At 31.1% G+C, this 21,486-nt stretch overlaps 1 protein-coding gene, 1 long non-coding RNA gene and 1 other non-coding gene across 6 annotated transcripts; 1 reads left to right on the plus strand and 2 right to left on the minus strand.

Annotated features, from left to right (window-relative positions):
* Positions 1-6,393: 6,393 nt before the first annotated feature.
* On the plus strand, positions 6,394-7,624 carry LOC141692309 (uncharacterized). Its single transcript, XR_012562798.1, has 2 exons — positions 6,394-6,731; positions 7,380-7,624. It is a non-coding gene; the product is annotated as an uncharacterized LOC141692309 (long non-coding RNA).
* LOC141692308 (E3 ubiquitin-protein ligase ORTHRUS 2-like) lies at positions 6,900-16,915 on the minus strand. Of its 4 annotated transcripts, none has more exons than XM_074497084.1 (11): positions 16,764-16,914; positions 13,463-13,905; positions 12,536-13,059; positions 9,761-9,880; positions 9,411-9,641; positions 8,672-8,771; positions 8,523-8,584; positions 8,279-8,381; positions 7,756-7,897; positions 7,445-7,662; positions 6,900-7,148 (listed from the first exon to the last, which is right to left on the minus strand). In XM_074497084.1, the coding sequence occupies exons 2-11, from the start codon at positions 13,853-13,855 to the stop codon at positions 7,035-7,037; spliced, it is 2,007 nt and encodes a 668-aa protein (XP_074353185.1). In that variant the 5' UTR covers positions 13,856-13,905; positions 16,764-16,914; the 3' UTR covers positions 6,900-7,034. The 4 variants fall into 4 exon arrangements, with proteins under 4 accessions (XP_074353185.1, XP_074353183.1, XP_074353186.1 ...); XM_074497082.1 differs by having other exon boundaries at positions 8,988-9,641; XM_074497085.1 differs by lacking the exon at positions 13,463-13,905 and having other exon boundaries at positions 8,988-9,641; positions 16,764-16,864.
* Positions 16,916-20,697: 3,782 nt separating this feature from the next.
* Positions 20,698-20,804, minus strand: LOC141694530 (small nucleolar RNA R71). The gene has a single exon (XR_012563825.1). It is a non-coding gene; the product is annotated as a small nucleolar RNA R71 (small nucleolar RNA).
* Positions 20,805-21,486: the final 682 nt, after the last annotated feature.

The raw sequence follows: 21,486 nt of genomic DNA on the forward strand, positions 1-21,486 counted from the left end.
TTATGACAATGTGTGCTAGAGTATGTCTATTTGATTCATGTTCTAGTCATTAATTGTGATAATATCACATGACAATATGTTTAGTTATAGTCGAAGTTTATAGAAGTTGGTTATTGATTATAGTATATATTGGTTTTGGTATGTACAAGATTGATTTGGTGTTTGTGGACTGTATAGTTAGTTATACTACCGGATTTTTGTTAGAATCCTAAACGACTCTAACTATAAATTTGTTAGCTAATATTTATAATATCATGTGTGTAAAACTGTTTACTTAAATATTTACCAAGTCTTATAAGTATTAAGATATACTAGCATAAATCCCGTGCGATACACGGGTTTCCATTAATATTTTAAATTTTTATTTATTCAGTTATATTGTATTTTTAAAATATTTATATAAATATATAATGATTATAAATTTATAATAAAAATAATAGTAACATGTGGTCGTAATTTAGTAGAATAAATAGACTATTTCTAGTAGTTTAACAATTTAGTAGTTTAGCAGATATATATATATATATATATCTTTTAATAATAGGATAAGTTGTATTCGTAGTTTAGTAGGATAAGTATACTATATTTAGTAGTAGTTTAATAATTTAGTAGTTTATTAGATATATAACACTATTTATCTATTTTTGTAATAATCAAAATTAGGGAATTATCGTTGAACCAAACCGTTGAACCAAATTATCTCTATTCCGGCTATTATATTATAGTATAGAATCCAACATAGTTAGCGTATAGTCAAGTTAACTAGTTGGATAACGTGGATTTGACCAATTAGACATTATTTGACTTGAAACTAATTAACTTGGATTCTCAAATTTGTTTTAAAAACCAAAATCATTTCTTTTACCTAATCAAATTTTACAAAAAAAAAAAATACTTTTAAAATTCTGTTTTAAAAACAAGTATGTTTAATGTTTTAAAACTAAGCTTTCAAAATGAAGAGAACAAAAAAATTAACTTTTAAAATTCTGTTTTAAAAACAAGTATGTTTAATATTTTAAAACTAAGCTTTCAAATGAAGATCAAATATGTACTTGCCTATGTGCTATATGATCAATGTATATGTACTTTATGATAGAGTGTAAGTTATCTAGGATTATCGAAAGGGTGGATTAGAGTTCGACGTTCAGGGTGAACGTTAATTAGATTATAAACGGTGTTGAAATATTGTCTTATATATGTGTAAATGCGAAGGGAAAGTGCGGATTAAAGGAATGAAAGGCTAATCTAGAAGAATTTTAAAGTAGGATCTTCGAGTTGTAAGAAAAACAAATTTGAGGCAAGTAACATTTCCTCGACTTCAAATACACTCTTCTTGATTTGAATAGATACTATCACATTTTGATATCTTGTTTTAGATACTGTTTTACTTAAATTTAATAGCCTAATCCCTTTCAAATTCTTCAAGAACTACTTTGAAATGCAAGTACCCCGGAGATACTTTTGATTGATATATATATATATATATATATTATTGTTTGTCCCCATTGACATTGCATTTCCATAGACTTAACCCCACGAGAAACTTTATTGTTGATTTCTTGAAAATGAATTTAAAAATAATTTCAGACTCGAAATTTTCCTATAAATTCCAATGGATGGTGATGTTTTTAAAATGAAAGTGTTTTGAACTTTCCTGTAGATTGGAACTGTAGATTGGAACTGTAATTTTGACTGAGACGTCGGTCCCCTCTTAAAAATTTGAGAGTCATGTATAGGTATGATTTGGAACTACTCCGTGGCTGATCATCGGTTGCAGCTCGTAGCATCTTTTCGTGATGTTCCAATTAATTTTCACATTGTTTATATTTTAAAAATTTGACTCCATCTTTACACTTTTATGTGTTGCATTAACTTCAAAACTGTTTAGATTACAGTTGCTTGCTGAGCTTTTGTGGCTCACTTTTTAGAGCAAATCCAATACAATAGTGTCTTAAATTGTTGTCCTAAACTATAATTTGAGTTATTTTGATTAATTAGATACTCCAACAATGTCCTAGTGTGGTGCCTTAAAACACTAGGATATCCATCAAATGCCTCATTTTAAGGCTCTATTAGGGATGCCTTATTTCAATTTTTTCAATAAAAAATTTGTTTCACTCTTTTTTTACACATATCTTCTCTCTCATCTTTTTCATTCCCTCCAAATATAATTCAAATATAATATTATTTTAATGATAAGATACAACTATAAAGTATTGTTGTTGGAGTGCATACATGAGAATATTATCCTAAATTACTAGGAAATCATATTTTATAATATTTTTAAGGTATCTCTTAAAACACTCTTGGACTTACTCTTATCTAGCCCCTTTCAGTTAAGCGTGCCCTAAGATTGTCAAGATTGTCAGGAGTAAGAGCATAGCCAAGAAAAGTGAATATTATAAACCTAGGCGCATAAGCAGGTTTGTGATGCTTCTTCGGTTAGATGATCTTTTGACAAGAAGTTTGAGGTGATAGGTTGTATGACGAATGTAAGGAATTTAGTTCAAAGATTGTAGACATTTTAGTTATTGTGTAACTTCATATAGAAGTTATTTAGGGAAATTTAAATTAAATGTATTAATAAGATTTGTAAATTTACATTTAGATACTTGTTTCAGACCATTACCTGTTTTGAATCCAGAATTCGATTCGGGGTCGAGTCTTTATATTTATATTATATATATTATATTCAGGTTATATATGTTAGTGTTAAGATGTGACTCCCCGATCCCGGTCTATGATTGGGAGGGCGTCACATGTGCGGGTCTTATTTGTTAATATTTTTTATTTATATTTTAGCAATCTGAATATAAAAAGTTTATGGAAATACAATCTGTATATCGGCAATAAACACTCATTATTATATTTTTGTTATTTTATATATGAATAGAATATTTAAGTTTTACCGAATGTGTTATCTAATAGATCTTGTTGGCAGGATTCGATTCAAACATGAGACTACAAAATAAGTTTAGTGATATTATTTGATACTATTTAATACATGTTTGTAGAATTTGAACTTGAGACCTTGTTTGGCCTAACTTTATAATTAAATCTAACATTTTCGTTAACTTGATTTGAAAGATGTAATGATCGTAACTGAAATGTATCAAAAACATGGGTTAAACAACTGTAAATTCTACCCATGTTCAGTTTTTATGATTTAGTATATACTATGTAGTATAAATAATGGAAGGACGAATTGATGGATCTGAATAATTACACAAAAATGTTGTTCTAAATACTTTTAGAACATCTCATTTAAAATCTTAAAAACTTCTTCTCTCACCTCTATTTTAATTTAAGAGCCACTACATAGCTCTTAATTTTTTTTATGAATACAATTTTTATTTGCAAATGTTTCAGTTCAAATTTTTCTCATGATTATTTTGAAATATAACTAATATTTAACTTCAAAATGAAAAATAAAGAGTATTATTGGAATTGACATGAATATCTATTTCCTAACTTTTTAAAAGTCACATTGTTTATATCATATGTTTATATCATATTTAAGAGCCCACTAGGAGAATCTACAACATTCTTTTAAATAACTCGTAAATAAAATATATATTATTGGCTTTTAACAATATAATGTAATCATGTCAAACCAAAACCGATCAATATCCGAATGAAACGGATTCGAACTTCTCCAAAAAAAGTTCATCTACAACAATTCTATGTACATTCACTCTTTACTTATATTTATATTATTAAAAAGAACTTAAACTCGTGAAATACTAAAAAAATGGGAAGAGAGGTTCAGTATGTTTTATTGGTTTACTATAAAATAATAGATAAGAGCTATTTAGTTGCTCTTAAAATTGACGAGAGAGAAACCACTCTTAAATTTTAAAAAGCCTCTATGAGTGTGATGGAACTCTAATTTTAGCATTACTCTTTATATTTTTAGTTAAGAGTTTATTTGAAGGGATGGTTGAAGATGCTCTTAGAGCAACTCAAGAAATACTCTTCATTCTTTTTTAAATATATATTATTATATAGACTCTTAGTTATTTAAAATACAAATTCATCTTTTCATTCCCACAATGGCTCTTCAATGTTCATCTTTATCAATTTTATATGTTTTGATGTTTTATATTGTGTCAAGTATATAACATATGTAGAGTTTACCATTTATTTTAGTAATAGGTTTCAATGTACTTGTCATATTTGTCTTTTAGACAACTCATAATGTTATAAGAGTTTAGAGTTTCTCATACAACAGTCTTGTACATAATAGTTATAGAATAAATCAATATTGATAGAAATTTAATGAAGATTGTTCAAGTAGTAAAATGAAGATAGAAGATCAATAAAGTTGCAGAAATTCTCTAAATCCAATATCATAAAATCTAGAAGAGTAATATCGTGAAGTCTAAAAGAGTCATATCGTGAAGTCCAGTTTATAGTCATTTAGTGAAGTTCAAGTCCAAACTTAACCTAGCTCGAGCAGTCTAATTATATGCTACACCGAGAAGTGAGGAAAAATGCTAAATCGTGAAGTATAGAATTATACTATATCGAGAAGTCCGAAGTAAACTGGATAGCATAATCAAGTCAAAAGTAGTTCACGATATCTTTACTCAGCCTTTTCACAAAAGACAAATAAATGTACAAATTACCAGAAACGAAGAAACAGATCACTACAGCATAATATACAGGAGGTGGTCCATGTGTGTCAAAATTACGGCCAAACTTGTAGAGAAAGAGAACAAAGCAGTAAAAGATCAGGAACGAATAACGAAATAAATTGGTTCTCAAAAAGCTGCTACGTGTACCCTAACAAGATAGCATTCCATGTTGTAGATAGATGTGCACACTGAGCAGCACAATGATGTATCTATATAGTGCACATTTCGTCTTTAGCTGTGCGAAACATTGAGTAAAACATCTTGTAATATTTTTTCTCTCCATAATCCAACTCAAGAAACTATTCTTGAGAAGAAACTTGTTTTTCTTAGGAGATGTATCAACAATTTCTTTGTATTATATATATATAATAAATTGATTTAAAAATCTTTGTTTTACAGTTAATTTCATTTTTCGAGAAGAGTTTAAAAATTTCAAACTAGTCATTCACCCTCTCCCGCCTAATTTTTGGTTCCTTATTTTTTAACATATTGCATGTGACTAGAATGGTATTCTAAATGTTAAATGTCCTACGGATTACATTTCGATATAAATCAATATAAAATTGAAAGAGGAAGTAAAAGATGTTCCTCAATATTGGAGATCGATTAAGAGTTAGGGAAGGGCATGGAGGTTGTTGGAAATGTTTTTTACTTAAATCTCCTCAAATTTAACTGAGGAAGGAATATATATGATAACTATTGGAGTTGCTCTTAAAAAATAATGCTTTCTCAAATTATTAAGAGTCCATCTTTCTTTTTTTTAAGAGCAACTTTAACAGCATTCTAACACGTCTTTAAAAATATTATAAAAATATAACTTTTAGTAATTTAGAATATTATATGATAGGTTAACTCCAACAATATTTCTTAAATTTGTTCCTTATAATAATAATAATAATAATAATAATAATAATAATAATTTTATTAATAAAAAGTTATGGAGAAAAAATGTAGATTATGAAAGAAATGAACCTTTTGCTGAGGAAATAAAATAAGGAATGGCTAGTGATTCTTTAAATATAAGGGATGAGAGGGGTGTCTTGACTTTTGGGAAGCTACTTAAGGGACTTAGAGTAAGTCCAACAGTATCTTAACAAGTTCCTTATAAATATTATAAAATATTAACTCTTAGTGATTTAAGACATGATTTTGAATTTGAACTCCAACAATGATCCTTATTTTCATTCCTTATTATTATAATAATAATAAATTTGAATAAGATATGAAAGGAAGAGAGAGAAAAGAACTTAAAAGAAAAGAGAGAAATCAATTTTTTATTGACAAAAATGAAATAAGGGATAACTTGTGATTCCTTGAAGATAAGACATGAGACTAAGACACTGTTGTAGTGCATTTTTTTTTGTCACATTTCTTATATTTGGAGTTAAGAACATGTTTAAGGAAGCTGTTGGACTTACTCTTAAAAGACTGTTGGTGCACTATTTTGTGTCAATAAATTTTAATTTATAATTTATTATAATATAATACAAGCACGCAACTCTCCGCTTGTATTATTGTCCACTTGTATTGTACTCATGTCTAATAAAAATACTTTAATATTAAACTATTGTTTAAAGAGTGAAAATAAAGAATTTTATCGGAGATGAATCTACAGTAAATTCCTGAGAATTTTTTTTTATATTATAATCAAGAGTGACTTGAGAAATTGTTGACACTACTCTGATGATTGAAATTCTCACAATATGTTTAACTCATTTCTAACAATCTCGTATTTCACTCCTAAAAATAAAAGACACTTGTATTTAGTTTTTGAAAAGTACTTGATCTACTAAGACTCATCATCCTAGTTTCGTTTCGAGTACCCCGTGTCGGACACTCAACACTCAGATTTGAATACTTGTTTTATACTAAAAACATGAATACTTTTTAACCTGTTGCCTAGTCCAATATTTGGACCCATATCCATGTATGTCGGGCATTTTTAGCCGAATCCGAGTAACATAAAATTACGTGGAACAATGGGATCTACCATTCTATTTGATTTTCTCCATATGTGCTAGATCGTCACATGCCAACATCATCGGAAGCTATCAGACGTCGTGAATGTCGACTTGCTAATGGCCTCCAAGTCCGGTTAGTTGCTACCTCAAATTTTCTTTTATCCTTTATTATCAGACATTCCTTGGTATTACTGTTCTATTTAGAGTAACACTTGATAGTTTTTTGTCGCAAGTCACACCTTTTAATTTCAAGTTTATCCTCGGGGAACTTTTAATTACTAAAACTACTGAATTTGAGCAGTAAAACAAAAACCTAAAAAACTCCACATACCACCACATCAGAAGGTTTCACATACTGGCATGAAATCTCTTGAGTTACGAGAAAACCAAGCAAGTTTCACCGGACAAAGTTACTTAAAAAAGTTGGAAGGTTTCGTTATACATGTATATTTTGACAGTGGTCCCGCATTTTTTTGGTAACCTCCCCGTTGTTTTCCACTTTACCCTTATGGAGGAGTGACTTTACCACACTCATCATCTCTGTATTAACCTGCAGAAAAAGAGTATATCCCAGATGTACAAAAGTTGTCATAAGATCTTATGTTTAAAATTTGGCACCCATCCAGCACCAATTAATACCAAGACATCTACCCAATTTTATTTATCAAATTCTAACACTCTTAGCAAATAAAGTTTTCTTAACTATGGAGAAAAGAAAAAACAAGAGTTAAAATGATAATGACAGTTGGACTTTAAGTGCTTCCACTTTATTGTCCTTTAGTTTGCCAATCCAACAAGGAGGGCACCGGTTGATGACAAACAATGCAACAGAATTAGTGATTATACCTGTGGGTTCTGAAGGAAATCGAAGATGTTGTTTGAACATGAAGGGCATTTCATAATATATTTTTGTACTCGTAATGTCCGCCAACCTTCAAAATTTCTCTGTCTAATGCAAGGATGACCAGAAAAAGCACCCAACAAACAGGACTTGCAGAAGTTATGTGCACAGGGAGTTGTAAGAGGTAGAACCATCACTTTCCGGCATATAAGACAGCTAAATGCTGCACTAGTGTTGCATCCTTAAAATTAAGCCTGAGCAACATATGGAGTTCTTTCTTCTGTTAATGGTGGAATAAGGTAAAGCAGAAACATACCTTTCAAGAGCCTATCTTTAATTGAAGATGCATGTTTATGCCTCGCCTTTCCTGTTTTTCTTATAACCTCTGTATCTTGGCTGCTTGCTTGTTTTCCACTTACTGGTGGGGGTTTTAACCACACCCATCTTTCCTTTTCATCCTGAATGCAAAATATCAATCTGAGTACAATGTATATAGAAAATCTAAAATTCTGAATACCATGATTAGAACGGCATCCTAAGTACAACTGCCACTACTTTGTTTTCTGCAACCAGCTATAAAATATTTAATATTTAATTTTATGTGGTTAATAAGTAGCCAAAGTAACCAATTTCCGATAACTGCCATGGCATAAAATACATTTAAAAAAATTGTTATTAAGTATACTCAATAAAATCATGTGCAGTCCCCTAAAATGTGTGATTGATGTTCGTGTAAAAAATGATCACATCAGCTAAATATTACAAATAAGCATAGAAACAAATTTGAAGGATTTGTATATATATGCAAAATTTCAACCAAGACAGGCAAAGACTCTAACATTGTAACCCCATGAAGGACTTTCTTTTCTCTCTGTAATTTCACTTGCCGTCTTCAGCTCTTTTATATCGGGTAATGACCTAGGCCGGTCGCCATAGTTACCACTGCACATTTACAGAAAATAATTATACATTAAAGGCAGTCGAGAACATATTATAGAAGACAATTCTAAATCACACAAACAGATTCAGATGTGCAAGCGCCTATCTTAGGTCTATCCATTTGTGCCCAGATAGAGCAGAAACCTGCTCCATGGGGCAGGATCGTTATCACACCGAACAAAGAGATAGTGAGAAACCTTGCATCCCTAAAATTAAAACATGTCAGTGGATACTTTTAACCACAAATATAAATCATATTACATATTTACGTAATTCCTTTACAAGATTCTTACTTTATTACAAACTTTCATCCAACATTTTTCAATTCTGTATATACCATCATATCGTATTCCTGATTTTGGTGCATAAAAAGGAAGTTTCTTTCTCTGGAGCCTGTGTATATAAAACAACAGCATCAAAAAGATATCTTGAGAATTAGATAGTATTTGGCATAGTAAAAAGATGGCATTTTGTATATGTGAAGTAGGCATTTCTTTCACTTTCTTCCTTGGGAATTATGCACAATCAAATACTCAATAAATCCACAAAAAACATTTAGGCTTCCAATTTATAGAAGCATGCACCATCATTCAGGAGGTAACACATAACCTGTCGAATAAATTCATATTAGAATGGAAATTTGATTTCCTTTCTCGTCGGTAATACTTTCCAAATCTTTTGGGCTCGTCAAATTTGTCTCTCACTCGCTTCGTCAATAGTGACTCTGAAGAGCTGAAACGGTGGTATTTCTCATAAAGAACACAATTAAAATGTTGAAACTCTACATCGCATATCCATGTGCAATTGGACCAGTCTAGGTTTTTCCATTTTACTAAATACTTTTGGTAGCTACCCTTGCGAGTTGAAACAATCTTGGTATCAACGATATCCTCAATTTCGTTATGTGGATAAGATGGGAAGAGATAAGTTGCATCAATATTGACCAGAGAATTTTTTGTACTTTCTTGAGAAAGATCTTTGCTATCAAATATGTTAGTAATCCCCATATTGTCTGGCAAATCCAGAACATACATATTGGAATTAATCTTGTGAAGGACTTTGTATGGTCCAAGCTTTTGGTTTTGAAGTTTCAAGTTCTTTTCATCCAGAATATGTTCACAACGTATATGCACCAAGACTTGATCTTCAGCTTCAAAAATAGCATGTTGACCACAGTAATCTGCATCATTTTTGTGTCCCGCATTGATTCTAGAAGTATTGTGATGTACCTCAGCTTGATCTAGGATCTTCCATGAAGAATATCTACAAAAGTAGAAAGCCGTAGGAGGTAGTGCACATTTCAGATATATAACATTTCAACAGATAATTTAGCATTACAACAAACTAGATATTGTAAGAGATTTGTTCTTCGAAAAGCTCACCTTACAACTCGAACAGGATAGCCCTCTTCAAAACTAACACGTAAAGCTTCATTGTAGGTCTCCAACTTCTGATGAAACCGTTTGCTTGTTTGTTCACACTCAAGCAGATCTCTCCCATTACTGTAACAGAAATAGGGAAGAGAGAGAGAGAGAGGGAGGGAGGGAGGGAGTCAACTCAATGCTAACAATAACACGGAGATGGGGAGGGAGAGAGAGAGAGAGTCAACTCAATCTAACAATAACATATTTGTCTTAGCCTATATCAAACGCTTAAATTTGAATGAATAAGCAGTAAACCAAAGACGTAGGGAATCAAATTAAATCATTATCTTCAAAATCATTCCTAACTAATACTCCCTCCGTCCCACTGTGATGTTTACGTTACTATTCGGCACGCATTTCGAGACTTCTATAAAGTATAGTTTCATAATGTTTTTTCAAAAAAAAAATTTTGAATAAAAGTTTAAACATAAAACTTTTATTCAAAAAAAAAATTTTTAAAAAAAATATTATAAAACTATACTTTAAACGAGCATTTAAAGCATGCCGAAAAGTAACGTAAACAATTTAGGGACGGAGGGAGTAACTATTAGTCTTCCTTATTTTACTAGTTTTATACCCGTATCGCACGAGTTATTTGTAAATTATTAATATAAGTATTTTAATTCTTTTTTCATTTATTTTTTAAATAATTTTATTTATCCTAAGATATTATTCTAATTAAATTTAACTTTAGTTAATTTTATAAATTAAAATTAGTAATGTATCTTATAATTTATGTATAATATTTTACTTTATGTTGTGGCTTCGAAATGAAATTTTTTATTTATGGTTTTAAATAATTTGGTCCATAGTTATATCTCGTATATTTATTTATTTTTTAATTATTTCATTTTTCCTAAAATATTATTGTAATTAAATTTCTTGCATTAAATACTCAATGTGTGTCCAGTCAAATCAAGTTTTTGTTTTTATTTTTTTAAGAGAATGTTTGTTTGTGGTAATATCATATTAATTAATTGATGTAACTTATTTGTACATTTTTTATGCTTTTTTATGTATTTGTTCTTTTTATTTATTCTTTTGTTTATAAAAGTTTTTGATATTTGTTTTGGGTTTCAATTACATTAATTTCATATCATAAATGATTATAATGAGTTTTATTAAACAAACTACATCTTTATTTTTTGAGTTTATTAGGCAGACTACTTTTTTAAAAAATTAATTAGTTTTTTGTTGTACTTTGAACTATGTACTTTCTGATGTATTAATTAATTGATTTAACTTATTTGTATATTTTTTATATCTTTTGTTTATGAATTTGTTCTTTATATTTGTTTGTTTCTATAACTTTTTGATATTTATTTAGAATTTTTATATAAAATAATTATATATTATAAATGATTAGAATGAGTTTAATTGAACATACAACATCTTTATGTCATGAGTTTGTTAGGCAAGCTTTTTTTTTAAAATGAATTAGTTTTTTTCATTGTACTTTGAACTTCGGTACTCGAACTTAAACCTGAGTGAGGCTATTTTAGTTATGAAATGATGTTCTCGTTTCAAAATTATATTTTTTATTTATATTTTTAAATCATTTTGTCGATGGTTGTTTCTCCTACTTTTATTTATCTTTTAATCATTTCATTTTTCGTAAAATATTATTCTGTTTTGTTGTACTTTGAACTTCATGTATTAATTAATTGATAACTTAGTTGTGCATATTTTTATATTTTTTATTAATGTGTTTGTTCTTTATATATGTTTGTTTGTTTCCATATTTCTTTTATTTGTTATGGGTTTCTTTATATTTGTTTGTTTCTATAGTTTCTTTAATATTTGTTTAGGGTTTTTATTTAAAATAATTACATATTATAAATGATTAGAATGAGTTTTATTGAATAAACTGCATCGAGTTTATTGGCCAATCTATTTTTTTTAAATGAATTAATTTTTTGTACTTTGAACTTCAGTATTTCAACTTAAAGCGTGTGCGAGAAAGATAACTGTTTTAGTTATGAAATGATGTTGTGGTTTTAGAATGATATTTTTTTATTCATATTTTTAAATTATTTTGTCTATAAGTGTATCTCCTACTTTTATTTATCTTTTAAATATTTCATTTTTTGTAAAATATTATTCAGTTTTGTTGTACTTTGAACTTCTCTACTTTCTGATCTATTAATTAATTGATGTAACTTTTTTGTGCATTTTTTATTTATGTATTTGTTCATATAAGTTTGTTTGTTTCTATAGTTCTTTATATATTTGTTTAGGGTTTTTTTTAAATAATTACATATTATAATTATAAGAATGAGTTTTATTGAACAAACTACATCTTTGTTTCATCAAACTACTTTTTTTAAAAAAAATAATTGATTTTTTTGTTGTACTTGTACTTTGAACTTGAGCTTGTGTGAGGATGCTGGCTATTTTAGTTATGAAATGACCTTATAAACCCCCTGATGATTTAGTTATGAAATTACCTTATAAACCCTAACGACCAAACCATCTAACCATACCATTTTAAGTGGCTTACACTAATTATATATAGGATATAACATAATTTTATTGTTCCAACTTATTCTTCAATATTTCAAAATTAATCATGGTCATCATAACCTAAAATAAATGTAGGTATTCCTATTTATGGACACATCTCTAAGAGTCAATTGCAAAAGTCTGCACTACTATGTTGAGATGACTGATTAAGCTAAAAAACTGAGTAAAAATAAGAGCAACAAGTACCAACATAAAGTAAACATAATAAACCTTGTCGTATAGATGAACCAGTCACCGTGGTCCTCGCCATCTTCTTTCCCACAAGAGAGTGCCACTGACTGAGCCCCATAATCTGCCTGGCCAGATATCCCTTCATTGTACGATACATGTGCCCCCCACTGTCCGCATTCTTCCCAACTCTCCCAACTTTCCCCAACTAAGACACCTTGCTTTCTACGCGGATCATTAACTGCTAAAATTGGTCCAAAATGATCCGGTGGAACAGTAACAAAAGTGTTTTCCCTGAAAGCAGTTTTCTTTCCGACTTTCTTTGCGGACTCGTGACTGTATGCTTTGCCAAGCTTGTTTTGGCTGTGAACAAAGTCACAGGCCTTCGCTGTCCCCTCAAGAGAACTAGATTTTGCTATCTGAATAGCAACAGAAAGTGAAGAGTTTATACAAGGGTTACTTACCATCTTAGATGGGATTATAGAGCGACATTTAGCACAAGTGCGCTTCCCTTGTCCAACCCACTTCTGGAAACACTTGAGGCAAAAATTGTGACCACAGAGTATCTGGAATGGAAACAGAGTAGCCATAATCATTCAAAAGAAGCTATAATTACACTCGTTTCGATAGTAAATCTTATCAAAGTATGGTTTGCAAAACATATGGTGTGATTTGGGGAAGAGAATTCAAATCTCCACTCTCTTGCAACATTTCAAAACAAAACTAAAACTTTTGAGATTATTGAAATTGTGAGAAATTGTGCTCGTGAATATCGAAAGCTAGGTTCGGATTCACTGAACATAAAACAATATTTGACCATATTTAAAAAACTAAAAAGGAAAGGAAATTACGAATTCCTGAATTTAGAAAAGACGGGTAATAATTCTGCACTTTCATGCAAGACTACTCAAAACTTTTTCCAGTGTACTTTAAAATGAAGATATATAGAAGTAAAGATAGAAACATAACGGTGACTGGACTCTGAGGAAGCTGCATACAGAAGGAACACTTGAGACTCTCTTCAAAAATCTCAAGAACTTGATTATTGTTCACAACATCATCCTCTTTAAAATTGGGTAGGGTGAAGAGGTGTTCTTGTGTTTTACCCTTCCGGGGCTTAGATGGTACAACAGCAGGTGCAATTTGAGATATTGCAGAGATGGATTGGTTGGGGAGGGAGAAGCAGTCAGGACATTCCCAATAAGATGTATGAGCAGGCATGGAATTCCCAAGACAGGGAAGATGCCAGGGAGTAGCACATGTGTTGCATGTCAGAATCTCCTCTTCCCATGTCGCCTTCTTGCACACCATGCACTCCCCATTGCTATCACATGGAAGTAACTGAGTACCTAAAGCTTCCATGGACCGGAACTCTAGAATCGGATCATATGTACATACTAGTGACCTTAAATCTGAAAGAGAAGGAAGAATAAAATAGTAATTTAGAAAAATCTACAAAGGAACAAGTGGCTTTATACTTAAACTAGTCATATGATTACTTTGTTGAGGTTTCAGCATCTGAAGGTTTAAAGATGTTAAAAGATGTTAATTATATGCGTCATATAATCCAGCAGTTCAAGAAACATTGATAGAAAATTTTATTTACACGTGTCGTTAAGTTCATTAGAATTCCTTCTTAATTATATAAAATCTTTAGGGCTAAAAATACTAGCTCAAATATAATGGTACTAAGGAAACCTATCAAAAATACTTTTTTTACTAATTTATTTATATTAATTAAGATATACTGAGGACAAGCTTTTACTTTGTGTTATATTAATTAAGATTAACTGAGGACAAGCATTTGCTTTGTGAAGTCACAAAGCAAACATGGTGAGAATCAAAGTATTAGGCTCCTATAAGAAAAATAAGCAAATCAAACCAATGGGAACGAACCCAAGTTCTTTTTAAATTGAATCAACCCAACTTATTGTAAATAAGCAAACTTAAATCTGCAAACTCATGTTTTAGGGCCTTAGGAGTAGTGTCTCTTAATTAATTATTTTGTCCCCCCCCCAAATAAATGTCACATGTTCTTCAATTATCCTATTTAAATTAATTTTGTAAAACAGAACAGAGTATACTACTTCTTTTGATATTGTTAAATTAAGTCATTATGTTGTTTGTTAGCGATAATATCTGATTACCTCTTCGCAACACAATTATAGAAAGAGAAAATTAAGAATTTTATGTTGAGTACACATGAACTGAGAAAGGAGAACAATTGAAAGCAAAAGAAGAGAAACAAGATCTGCAATAACCTTTAACTTGTGACGAAAACCACGAAAAGTTTCAATGAATTGGATTTAGAATTGAAAATTATATTGATCAATCATTCAGAACAAAATATGTTAGGAAAGAAAAAAAATATTATTCCAAAGAACAATATTGAAGTGGGGTCAGGTTCTATTTAGAACTACCTTAAACATAGAACTATAAAACTAATTCGAAAAAACCCGAATTATTATATATATATATTAAATATATATATATATTAATTATATAGAGAAAAGTTATATGGAGACCACGTTTTCATCGGAGACCTTGGAGACCACATATGTTTTGCAATCAAAACAATATAAAATATATTATTTTGTGAAGTATGTTTTACGAGTATCACTAATTCATTAAAATTATTGAAGATCATTTAAGTTTAATAAGTAGAATGTGTATATTCTGCAAGCTGAACCTGCAAACTTAACATGTTTTGCAGAATAAAATATTTTTGTAATGTTTTACATGCAGTACATATATGATATTAAGATTTTGAATAAAATAAGGATATTTGTAGAGCATGATTCGCAAAATAATATGTTTTGCAATGTTTTTATGCAATATTTAGCTTGTAGAACATAAATGGTCTCCGAGGTCTCCAAAAAAAAGTGGTCTCCATAGAACTTAACTCCATATATATAATATTAGAATTTTATATATTACACATTATAATATATATATATATTAATAATATACATTATACATATTATTATATAATTTTTAGAACATATATTTTTATATTTATGTTAAAAATTAACTAACTATAAAGTTTAATTAAATATAATTATTCAATCATTTAAACGGGTGATAAGGTTTATAAGGTTAACAAAACATCTTTTAGTAATAAATTAAAAAACTGGGTATCAATTGAGTTGATTTTTTAAATATTAACTATACATATAATAACACAATTAATGATGTGGTGTAGTGGTTGGAGATGACACATTAAAACTCTTTCTCTACATATCGCGTGTTTGATCCCAAGAACTTCCGATATCAATAATTATACAAATTTTAAGATTTCGGGTTCGGGTTCGGGTTTCGGGTTCGGGTATGAATATCCAGTTCAAAAAAAAATCGGGTTTCGGGTATACTCGAACGAATCCGATCCAAAATTCGATGGATCAGGTTCGGGTATTCATTTTCGGGTATTTTTCGGGTTCGGATATGATTAAAATTTTCGGGTTTGGATATGGATTCTGCAATACCCGACCTGATCCGACCCGATTGTCATCCCTAATTCTTAATTACTTTTTTGGCATACTAATTTTTGTAATATGTATATAGAGGGCTGAGTTCTATGAGTTCTATGGAGTTCTATAGAATTGATAATTTTTGTATCATGTTAAAGAAAAAATTATTCTAAAAATTATATGTACTATAGTTTGTAAATAAATCCCGATGCTCTGCTAAAAACACCATATTCTATAATTTACAGAGGAAACATGGTGTTCTGCAGCAGCCGAACAACAACAATGTACTGCAACAGCAGAACCCATAAATTTCAGTCACTGATTATGTGTACATATAAGATTCAGATTAACTCTAAAGTCATAAATCATAACAAAGTCCTAATTGAACCTCACCCTATTAAGATATCTCGTAAGCCGCATAATCGAGGAAGATTAAGCAATTAATTACAATATTTGTAAGGAAGATAGCATAGCATTATAAAGCCATGTCAATTATGTACACAATATAATCAATAAACACAATGACTCTAAGAACATATATTACACGAATGAACAGTACTGCCAAAGAACATACCTATCTAAATATCTATATATAGACAGAACTCACTTGATCACATCAGTTTATATTATTACTTTTAAAGTATATCTAATGTGCTAGTTTCACAAATGCTAATTATTTGGAGTTTACATGCAAACAACAATTAAGCACACACCAAAGCACTAAATAGCACATATAATGAACTAATTAACAAAACATAAATATTGTGTATATAAATTATATACAAGCGAGTGTGTGCGCGTACCTATTGGTTCTATGGAACTAGGGTTTGGACTTGATGACGATAGGGTTGAAGAAATTCAGGACGATGATTTGACTGACTGTGGTGTCTACAGTCTACCAATTTATTGAACCGAAACAAATGGAGGAAATTTCGGTATTCATGAACATGTACGTATTTACCCGGTGATGGCCAAAAATACTTTTTTTTTACAAGTTGTAACAAGAATACCACTTTTTGGAGTTTATGCCCAAAAATACCCTTCTAATACGTATTTTAGAAATGGGTAAATCTATTACGCATCTGAAAAACGGGTATTACATAAAAAAAAGAGATAGAACATGTGATATGCATGTCACAAATGCGTATCACCAGAATCAAATGGGTGATACGCATTTTGTGAATGCGTATCTTATTTTTTATTTTATTTTTTCAATTTTTTTTAATACGAATTACCCATTTTTAAAATGCGTATTAGCATACCCAACTGAAAAATGCGTATTAGACGGGTAATTTTGGCCAAAATTTTAAAAAGAGGTATTTTTGTCACAAACTCTAAAAAAAGAGTTATTTTTGTCATTTTTTCTATTTACTATTGGGTTATACGGACAACTATTTCTACACCTAATTAATTATCCACTACTAACTTTATAACCCGTGTACGGATTTTCATTAATATTTTTATATTTTTTAAGGTTATAATAAGTTTTATTAATCATTATCTTATTAGTATTTTTATAAATAATAATAAATATATTTGTTATTGGCGGGATTCGAATATGAATCTTGGGTAATATATAAATAATAATATAAAAAATTTGATATTGGTGGGGTTCGAACATGAGATCTTAGTAGTGTATAAATAATAATATAAATATTTGTTGTTCGCGGGGTTCGAACCTTTGAGATTGAGTAGTGTATACTCTTTTAGTATTTGAATCTAACGGTCCTGATCACTTGATTAAAAAGATCCGACAGTCATAAATGGGGTATAACCAAACCAATAAAAAAAGACATACCAAATTATACCCCATTCTGGTTATTATAGTATAGTATAGATTACTCGTTACACAAACTATTACTCACCAGCTAAGTTAATACAGTATAACCATGGTTATAGAAATTGGATCAAATCGGTTGAGATATTAATTTACGATTTATCAGATAATCAACATTGAAATATTAAATCAGAGTAAAATCGGATATATATTAATATTATTCTAAAATATATACATATTTTAAATATTTAAAGTGTAATTGGGCTTGCATGTCACGGCACAAACCATAATTATAATACTACTACTACTAATCTACCACTCAGTTGTAAACACAATCTCCCTTCTTGTACACATTTAGTAAAGTTACACAGTAACAAAGCATCGTTAGGCGTGCCATTTTAATACAAACACTCGACTTATTCATGTGATAGTCTCCTTTTTCTTCTTTTCTCTTTCTAAATGATAACATGAACTAGGCTCTTTATCTTTTCTTATTCGTGTCGTCACTTTCGACCACTTTCCTTCAAGGTCAAGCTCTCTATTTATCTCATCACTTCTTCTCTCCCTCCCTCTCCTCTTTATATACATATTTCACTGTTCACCAATCCGTTGACTTTGTCGATTTTAGACTCGTTTTTGACCCGATTTACAAAAAACGTATTATGCAGCGATTTGTGGTAATTATATCAGTATTATGAATTTTATCGATATTTCGGCCAAATTATCGGTAATACGGCCGGTTTTTATAACATCTAGTATAACTGTATAAGTTTAAATTAGTACAATTTTTTTGTGCATTTAAAACCGACCTCTTTAAAAGCTTCACATACTCGTTTAAATCATCTTTAATAAGAATTATCAAGTTAGTTGTCAATCCTTACCAAAAAGTATTGATAATATATATATATATATATCAAATTAAAAACGGAGGGAAAAACTGAGATTGTGTGTGGGAGAGTGCATATTGATAAGTGGATTTTATATCCACTTGGAACGCTTTACAAGCTTAAATTGGTGTTTTGGACTCAAGTTGTTGGTATTTTGATGTGTTTTTGTGTTATTGCATTCCATGTATCAGTTATATGAAGAAATGAGCTTTTAAAGGAAATATGATAAAAAAGTGATCAGATTTGGAATCCAAGGCCATTGTCAAGTTGTAGAGAATCTCAATAGCTACGCGTGGGCAGTTGAATCGCCTAATTCTGACGAGTAGAACTCAAGTTATGGCCAAAACAAGATTCATCAGAAATTTTTCCAGACAGGAGCTGAGCGGCCGCCCAGGAGAGCTGAGCGGCCGCCCGGAGAGCTGAGCGGCCGCCCAAGGCGCGGTTGGTCGCTGATTTCGCTGAAAAAGCCTTTTTTTAGTGGAATTTGACAATTTTAAGGGTCCAGGTCCACAAGGGGCGTATATATACTTAAAAAGGGTTTTTCATCATCCGGAAAGATTGGGATACCAAGGAGAAGACCTAGAAGCACAGAACAACTCTCATAAAGAAGATTTTGTTTTCAACTTGTGATTCTTTGAATTTGTTGTAACTTTGGATGCTCGTTTTCATTCTTGTTGAACCTAGATCTCGTTTATTCGTACTTTAATTATTATTCAGTTTATTAAGACCTTGTTTTATACCATGCTTTCATTGGAACCCAAGGTGACGATGAGTTCGATTATGGGCTAATCGTTGTCATGGGGTTCTAGCGGATTTACTTATGGATTTCAATAGTTAATTGTTTTGATATCTTGGTGTGTGGTGATTGATTGATATCCTAGTATTGGTTGTGCTTATTCGTCTTATGTGCGTAGCTAACATATAAGATAACGTATTAATCTCTATTGAAGCGACAGTGAATATAGAGATTTAGAACTTGTCATGCTAGCATAGGTTCATGTATTTGTTATGCATGATTCGTAGGTAATTCTAACCGTTTTACTTGCCCGATGTAATCAAGATTAATAACTTATGCTTAAATCGTTATGTTGTCAAATTCTATAGACATATAGGGTCTCAATATAATTGGTGCCTATTCAGCTTCTATCTCTTTTGTGGATGTCTAGTAGAATGGTACTCGTGCAACGAAAGTTGGCGTTTATCGGTTTCGTGTTATCTGATTAGTGTCATTACCATCACATGCTAAGGTTAGGAATAATACGGCTATTGAATGAAGTATTTAATGAAGTTGGAATCCCATGTTTGTCATATATAGTAATTCAACCTCAATTCTTTTAGTTAATGTTATTTAGTATAATCTCTTAGTTTAATAAAAACCCAATTTGTTATTTGTCTTGGCATTGAGCGATAACCATACATTCTTGCATAGGTGCATAAATTGAACTTAACCTAAACCAGTCTCTATGGGAACAAATCTGATTTATATCTTATACTACTTGTGAACGCGTATACTTGTGTGTATTTTAGCGCGTATTTTTGCCCTAACAAGTTTTTGGCGCCGCTGCCGGGGACTCGGTGTTAATTTTTAGTTTATGTGTTTGTCATCAGTGGTCGTTAAAGTTCACTGACTCGAATTCTTTTACTTTCACGGTTTATTTGGTTTTGTTTCAGGTACTCATTACAATGGGAGATCCAGCAGCACGAACGAAAGCCTTGATGGATTTTTCTCAACCCAAGATCAATGACATTCAATCTAGCATTATCCGGCCAGTTATCACAGCTAATACCTTTGAGATCAATCCTGGCATAATTCAATGGGTACAGACTTCAGTTTAGTTTGGGGGTTCTCCAACGGAAGATCCCAATACATACATTAGGGATTTCATAGAGATCTGCGACACCTTCAGGTTCAATGGTGTTTCTGAAGATGCTATGAAGCTGAGACTGTTCCCATTCTCTCTGAGGGACAAGGCTAAGAGCTGGTTACACTCTCTACCAGCTGGTTCGATTACTACTTGGGAAGATCTTGCTCAGAAGTTTCTTACTAAATTCTTCCCTATGGCGAAGACAACTGCAATCAGGAATGCTCTTACTCAATTTGCGCAGCAATCAGGAGAATCTTTATATGAAGCTTGGGAGCGCTACAAGGAGATGCTTAGGAAGTGTCCTCATCATGGAATGCCTGATTGGATGATCATCAATTATTTTTACAATGGGTTGGGAGCACAGTCCAGACCCATGCTTGATGCAGCAACAGGTGGAGCATTATGGGTAAAGAGCTATGAGGAAGCTTATGATCTAATTGAACTGATGGCTGCTAATGAATATCAGTATCCAGCCCAGAGATTCCCACAGAGCAAGGTAGCAAGAGTTCTTGAGGTGGATACAACTACGGCTATCACTGCTCAACTAAAGGCGTTGTCTATGAAGATCGATTCTCTGGCTAACTATGGTGTTAAGCAGATAATTAGTGTTTGTGAGCTGTGTGCAGGTCCGTATGTGATAGAGCAATGCGTTATATCTAGTGAATCAGCTCAGTTTGTGAGCAACTTTCAGAGATCGCAGCAACCAGTTCCAGACACTTATCATCCTGAAAACTGGAATCATCCTAACTTCAGTCGGAGCAACAATCAGAATGCGATGCAACAGCCGTTCCAGCAGTTTGGAAATAAGCTATTCAACCCTCCTGGTTTTCAGCAACAAATTGCACCAAGACAACAACTCCAACTTCAACAACAAACTCATGATGCAGGCCTATATTCGAATGAAAAATCTAAATTGGAGGAGTTGAGGCTTATGTGCAAAAACCAGGCTCTTATATGCCAAAGCCAGGCTGTTTCTATCAAGACTCTGGAGAACCAA

This window comes from Apium graveolens, chromosome 10 (genome assembly GCF_009905375.1).
Source record: "Apium graveolens cultivar Ventura chromosome 10, ASM990537v1, whole genome shotgun sequence".
Lineage (NCBI taxonomy): Eukaryota > Viridiplantae > Streptophyta > Magnoliopsida > Apiales > Apiaceae > Apium > Apium graveolens.